The following is a 7,419-nucleotide window of genomic DNA, read 5'->3' as shown; positions in this document are numbered from 1 at the left end:
TTTATGAAACTTACTAATACCAAACTATTATGTTTGTATTTGCTTGAGTTTAATCCATACCAAATATTCTTGCCATCCCAAAGTCTAAGATCTTGAGATTTATTTTCCCATCTGACTAGATTTTACAATCTTTAAACAATATATTGCTAGCTTTAAGATCCTTATGCATAATACAAAAGAGGGAATCTTCATGAAGATAAAGAAGTCCTTGAGTAATCCCTTCTATGATTTTGCGATGTCTCTGCCAATCAAATTGGTTGCATTTCACAGGATCTGTAGTAATCCAAATAAAATGTAGAATCAGAATTTAGGATTTGATCAAGTTGACAAACAATTCATCCTGAAAAGTTGTTGCATGGACAAAAGAGGATGAAATGTCATGAGTTTCACTTATAATTCCACATTTGCATAAATTGGAGTATATAATTCATGAAAAGAGAGAGAGAGAGAAGTGTGTGTGGGACTGACCAAATAGGAAGTAATCAGACTTTTGTTGGGTAAAAACTCATAGACGAGGATCTTTTCTTCTCTCTCTAAGCAAAATCCCAATAGCTTAGCTAGATTGTAGTGTTGAAGCTTTGCAACTAATGCAACCTCATTCTTGAATTCTTCTTCACTTTGTCCAGAGTTTTTTGGGAGCCTCTTGACAACAATTTCTTGTCCCTCATGAAGTTTACCCTTATGACATGATACAAATTATTAATAAACTTCTGAAGCTTCATGATCAAATCAAAGCTGGTTTAAGTTATTCTAAATTCATGGCCAGTCAAATTTCTATTTGGTTGCATAGCAAAATTTTACATTCAAGAATTTTGGAATGTTTACTACATGTTTGTAACTTTCTTTTTACCTTGTAAACGGCTCCAAAATCTCCTTCACCAATCTTATTGACATCCGCAAAGTTGTTTGTAGCTGCAACAACCTTACTGAAATCAAATAGCAATGGCTCCATACTTTTAATTGTGTTCCCACCTATCCACAAGCCATAAGGTGAAAAAAGATGTCAAAGAAGATTATGAACCATTCAGATCAGCTTGCATCTGTTGGCTCCAAATCTTGAGGAAGAAACCAAGGGATGACACTTGTCTTTAGATAATCAAGTCTAGTGTTTTAGAAAAGAGAAAAGGCCAAAGCTTCTACCATTCTCCTTTGATGGGTTCTCCTTTTTCTTCCGGATTTGCAGACAGCACAAGAGAATAGAGAAAAGAATCACTTCAACAGCCGCAACCAGCAGAACAATTCCAACAATTTGTTTAGACGACCTTCCTTGCTTTTCTGTACACAAATATACCAACTGGATTGAAAAAATTTGGAAACAGAGTAACAGTCCCTGTTTAGAAGTGTAGTAGCTCACCGAGAATGGTAGTTCTGTTGCTCGGAGCCGGCAGGGAAGCAATAGTAGGCGAAGGAGCAAGCGCTGAACCTGTAACTCGATAGAAAGGGTATACCTCAAACCTGATGATGCAGCTCGGATTGAAAACCCTTCCTCCTTTGCTGCCACTACAGCAACCAGGGAGATAAGAAATGGCATTGACAAGGCAACTGTTACAGTCCCTCCCTGATAAATCAGGGCTACACTGCGCGAGACAATATAGTTTCTGAAATTGTGTAAAATTAGCTTCTTGAGTGGCGTATCTATCAGAATTGGAGGCAGCTTTAGTTGCGGTCACGTTCGTTATATTACCCCAGAGCTGATTAAATCGATTCGGATCAGAGATATTGTGTGTATTAAACATGGCGTAGGGAGGGTTCTCAGAGAGGGTAGAGAAGAAGGATTTGTTCGAGTAACGCAACGTACACTCATCGTACCAAATGATTGCGACTTTCCTGTTGGGGCAGTACTGAAGGATCTCACGAGCGGCGGTGTCAACACAATCACGGCAGACATCGCGGGTGACATCTCCTCTACAGTAGTAGTGGCCGTAAACGGCATTGGGATTCTGGCCGACGGTGGCGTTGCGGTAGGTGGTATTGAAGTTTGATGAAAAAGAAGAGAGGAGGATGTTGAGGTTGGATTGGTAGGTGCTGTTGGATGCGTATAGAGTTGTGTTGGGGCAATATTCGTTGAGGTAATTAGGGTCGATGCAGCTGCTGAAGCTGACCAGGAAAGAGAGGGCAACGAAGAGGAAGAAGAAGAAGGGGAACAAGACTGTGGATCTTGGAGTCGTGTTGGTGCGTGTTTCCATTGTTTTTCCAATTCTGCACATCCTCCACCGTGCTCTCTCTCCCTATCAATACCAGAGCCCAAGAAGAAGACGAAAAAGGAGGGAAGACTTGGGAGGCATAGTCTAATTTTTTCTACTTGAAAGACTTGAAAACAGAGGAAGCAGAGTCAACTTAAATTATTTGCTCACTTTCGCTTTCAATTAATTGCAGCCTCTCCTAACCGGAGGACTGTGGATAAGAGTTTCTCTTTGGATGGATTCCATTCGTGTGGATCAGATCCGTGCGAAAATGATTCTCATTCAGGGACCTCATACGCTCTCTAACCCAAGGGGCCTTATGAAAAGATAGGTTTTGCATTCTGGGTAATGGTATTGGTAAATTTTTGGGATGGCTACCTGGGGCAATAATGTTGCGCTCCGCTCTGTCTTGGCACAGGAGTCATGATGACTGGGTAGCATCCTTTTATTTCTTTTGATAGAAAGTCATTTATTCAATCAAACAAGATGAATATTAGTTGTTGAAATACAAGTGTTCTCTCACCATTGAGTGAAATTTAGTCAAATTATCACACATTATGGACACGATCTTCTTAGTTAAGAAATCAGCAATCTTGTTTATTTCCCTGGAAATGTTGAAATATGAAATATCCTTCACCTTCACGATCGGCTAGCATAAAATGGTGTAGTTGTTAGTGATCCTAACAAATAAGAGCTTAATTTCTTGCATTTTGATTACATAATAAGCTGATTGATGCTATCAGCAATTGCTTCCAACAAATCACTGTGCATGGACATTGCTTTGCCTAAGAGAGTGGAAGTGAGAACAGAAGAATTTGTCAATTCCGACCATTGGATAAAGAGGGAATGATCTAGATTAATCACTAGTCACATTTCGAAGTCTAATTCAATCAAATACTCACTTTCGTATTATCATGTTTACTACTACTTTTTTTTTTTTTATAAGATATCTTGTGCTTTATTTTATGGTTTTTTAAAATATAACCTTCTATTATTACTTTTTTTTTTACACTGTTACGACGATAACTTCCCAAATTTTAAATGCTTAGTTTCCAAAAAACATAAGACAATAAATATGGCAATATGTACATATAAATTATGATTACCTAAATACGTGCGTCTTAAATATAACTTCTTGGTTGTATTTTCAGTTTCGACTAAGATGGGTTTTAGTGTTTTACTTCCAAAATTCCAAACCCATGCATTTTTGAGAAGGAATAGAAAATGCCTTATAGGAAAACTTTAGACTTTCACCTATCTGAAAAAACTTCAGAGTTTTAAAGTTTTATGGGTGGGAGTAGGGGTGCGCAGCATGCCTCGACCAATGAGGGCGTGTGAGAAGGCATCGATCAGGGGGTATGGTTAAGGGTGTTAATATATAACCGAAACCATTTATCAGAATCAAAATCGATCGGTTATAACCGAATCGAACCGCACCGTAGTAAATTGATCCGGTTTTGGTTTTATAGGCCATAATTTCGGTTCAAAACTGAACTAAAAAACTGATGATTAACCGGCACCTAGTATTAAAGACTTAAAGTGTTTTGAATTTCGATGGGTCTTTGCGAAAAAAGGGGAGAAAAAAAAAAAAAGTATTAACCAAGAAGGGAGCTTCACTTTCACACACTGCCACTTGTTGATTTTTTAATTTCTAGGATCATAGTTAATTAGTATAATATGTGTAGTCTTTTACATAGAAAGTATATTGTCCTTAGTAAAATAAATGTTATTGTCTTAACTCTTTAGGAAATTTAATATATGTAGGAATCACGTTAGTTGTAGGATACAAACCATTTTCTAAAACGACACTATTAACCCCATATAAACTGGTTGTGAACAGATTAATAAAAACATATTAAAAACCACTAAAACCGAAACCGGATGAAAACGATTTTGATTTCACTTATTCCTATCTGGTGTGGTTTTGGTTTCACCTTATCAAAATGTAAACCGAACCGAATAATCAAAACCGCACCGTTTGATACCCCTAGGTATGATGGTCATTTCACACCCCCTGTGTCAGGGCACAGCTCTTACATCTCACCCAGAAAACACTCGCACTAGTAAATAAATCAGATCCAATCACTTCTGCATTTGTGTTGGGGTCTATTAACTCTATGGGGCTTCTTTTTTTTCTTTCAGAGAACCATGGTTTGAGAAGATGGAATTAATATTAGGATTGGTCAAGGCCAATACTGATTCGATCTTGATTTGGATCAACCTAGATCAAATAGAAATACCTTTAAGTTCAATTAAAAAACATTTTTTATTTATTTTTATTTTTTAAAACTATTTTACTGTGTAGTATCACCCAAGAGTTAGGATTGATCAAAGTCGATGTCAATCTGATCCAAACGATCTGAACGATTCGATCCGATTCTTCAAACCATTATAGGAATTCGACATAGGGTTTTCAGTTGGGTCAGGAGGTCGTTAGTCTTTAAGTCAGCTACTGGTCATTGTTTCCTCGGTGAGGGATCTGCATAACCACTTTACAATAATGATCAAAACCGTGGATGGAAATAGGGTGTTACGTTCTATTTGACCACTTTGGGACTGAACTAGAGTCTGGACGGTTGAGTCCATGGCCTCACGGGACTCTCTTCTTTAACCAATAATGCATCCATTACTTGAATGATCCCAACCGCTCCATGCGAAATATTGTTTCCTTCACCATTAAAAAGGTGGGTCTAATGGGAGACGGCACTGCCCCTTTTTAGTGTGTATATATATATATATATATATATATATATATATTGAGAAGAAAAATGAGTTATTTTTTAATTTTAATCATATGAAGGGTAAGGTGCCAAATTAGTTCCTTTCAAATATCAAGATTGATACGGCCAAATTGACTGTCCAATAGGGTAAGGACATGTGTCGCCCACTTGGACATGTGTCACCCATCTAATAGAGGCTGCCAGGACTCTACCACGTCAATCACGTGAAGAGAATATCCCCTACGAAGGGGTAGGACGTATCGGAGTAGGACTCTAAAAGGAAAGGAGGAAGACTCCTCCTAGGAAAGGGGAAACCCTAAACCCTAAGAGCTATATAAGAAGGCCCGGAAGAAAGGGAGAGGTAAGCATCCACACCCTCACCATTACTCCTATATCAAAAACTGTGCATCGGAGGACTAACCCTGGGCAAAGCTCCGGGCCTCTGCCATCTGTGCTTGTGCAGGATTAGCTCATACGGATTTTCAGCAGCAACAGATTGGCACCATCTGTGGGAACGACAGTAATGGTGGGGAGAACCTACAACCGCAAGAAGACAAGAGCAGCGTCAAACATGAACATGGGGGAAGAACCTTCAGGGGGGCTTCCTCCCTCGACGGAGATCGGACGAGAAAGGGGGAATGATGACCGGGAAGGTTCCGTGAGGTACCAGCATTCGGCCGGATATTCGGTGCGCAGAGATAGTAATCCTCCGTCCCCTCCTGGAGCGCAGGAATATATGACGAGGGAGCAGTTTGAAGCCCTCCAAGACAAATATGACCGAATGGCCGAGGCAATGAAGGAGGTCTCCAAAGCTGTCTCCCAGAAGACCAGCGGAGCACCGCGAGGCCCCCATATCCAGCATGAGAGAGCTCGAGACGAGGACCGGAGCAGTATAGGATCGATAAGGTCCGGTCATAATCTTTGAAACCGAGCAATGAGAGAAAGTCTCACACCCAGGGGAAGGACGCGGCGTGCCGCCAAAGACCGACATGGGGAACCACGCCAAGGAGACGAGCCAAGACACGAGGACTCGGGGTTAAAGCAGATGATCCTGGACCTGAAAGATGAGATCAAGAAGGTGACAGAAAATCAGATGGGAGCCCGTGAGCCAGACCTCACTAATGACACGGCTCTAGCTGATGAGCTCATGAGGGACCTGCTCCCGATCGATTTTCGCCTGCCAAAGTATGACACTTACGATGGGTCGGGGGACCCCGTCGATCATCTGGAAGACTTCAAGGTCGCTATGCAGTTCCATCGAGTCTCGAAAAATATTATGTGTCGTGCCCTACCATTGACGTTCAGAGGAGCAGCAAGGCTATGGTACAACCGTCTGCCGAAGAAGTCGATCCACAGCTTCAGCAATCTAAGCTACTTCTTCTTGAAGGGATTCTCCAGTAGCCAACCCTTTCAGAAGACCACGTTGAACTTGACCAACGTCAAGCAACATGAAGGAGAATCACTGCGAAACTACATGAAGCGCTTCCAACAAGAGAAGGTCACGATCAAAGGTCTGGACTCGAAAGAGGAGTTCACAGCCCTGTTGGGAGGCGTCAAGGATAAGGAGCTGAAAAGGTCTTTGGCGAAGAATACACCGAGGAACCTACCCGAGTTGAGAGCTCGGTGCAATAAGTACATCCAGATGGAAGAAACCCTTCAAGCCGATGGAGCAGAACCAAGCCTCGTACAAGAGTAGCAAGCACACTCGCATTTTGTAATTTTTGCTCTTATGCACTTTTAAATTGTAATTCCTCATCCTAAACTCTGGAGGATCTTATTCATGGCAAATACGAAAGCTTATTTACAGCAATTGAGAGGAATTCTCCTGTTTGGTGACCATAACTCAACTGAATGGACCTGACCGAAGGTCCTCACCTCGGTTGGGAGTTCGGCCAAAGCCGAACGGACCTGACCGAAGGTCCTCACCTCGGTTGAGAGTTCGGCCAAAGTCGAAAGGACCTGACCGAAGGTCCTTACCTCGATTGGGAATTTGACCAAAGCCCAACAGACCTGACCGAAGGTCCTCACCTCGGTTGGGAGTTCGGCCAAAGCCGAATGGACCTGATCGAAGGTCCTCACCTCAGTTGGGAGTTCGGCCAAAGCTGAACGGAGCTGACCGAAGGTCCTCATCTCGGTCGGGATCTCAGGCGAAGGCCGAGCCGAGCTGACCGAAGGTCCTCATCTCGGTCGGGATCTCAGGCGAAGGCCGAGTCGAGCTGACCGAAGGTCCTCACCTTGGTCAGGGGCTCAGGCAATGGCCGAGCCGAACTGATCGAAGGTCTTCACATCGGCTGACTGAAGCTCTCGGTTGCAAGTAGAACTAAAGCCGAAGCAAAAGGAATAAGGTCGAAAGGACTCAAAAAAAAAAAAAAGAGGAGAAGAGAAAAGATGAAAAATTTGATTACTCCCACAGGAAGAGTCTCCTGACGGGAGTAAGGGGGCTCCTGATACGGCAAAATTGACTGTCCACTAGGGTAAGGACACGCATCGTCCACTTGGACATGTGTCACCCACCT

General features: G+C 42.1%; 1 protein-coding gene across 1 annotated transcript; it reads right to left on the bottom strand.

Annotated features, from left to right (window-relative positions):
• Positions 1–2,316, bottom strand: LOC122093625 (cysteine-rich receptor-like protein kinase 25). The gene is made up of 5 exons (XM_042663988.1): positions 1,355–2,316; positions 1,141–1,275; positions 851–972; positions 469–678; positions 1–273 (listed from the first exon to the last, which is right to left on the bottom strand). Exons 1-5 carry the CDS (start codon positions 2,205–2,207, stop codon positions 265–267), a joined length of 1,329 nt encoding a protein of 442 aa, XP_042519922.1. The 5' UTR covers positions 2,208–2,316; the 3' UTR covers positions 1–264.
• Positions 2,317–7,419: the final 5,103 nt, after the last annotated feature.

The sequence above is a fragment of the Macadamia integrifolia genome, chromosome 11 (assembly GCF_013358625.1).
Source record: "Macadamia integrifolia cultivar HAES 741 chromosome 11, SCU_Mint_v3, whole genome shotgun sequence".
In the NCBI taxonomy this organism is placed as follows: Eukaryota; Viridiplantae; Streptophyta; class Magnoliopsida; order Proteales; family Proteaceae; genus Macadamia; species Macadamia integrifolia.
This window is presented reverse-complemented; position numbering and strand designations above follow the sequence as displayed.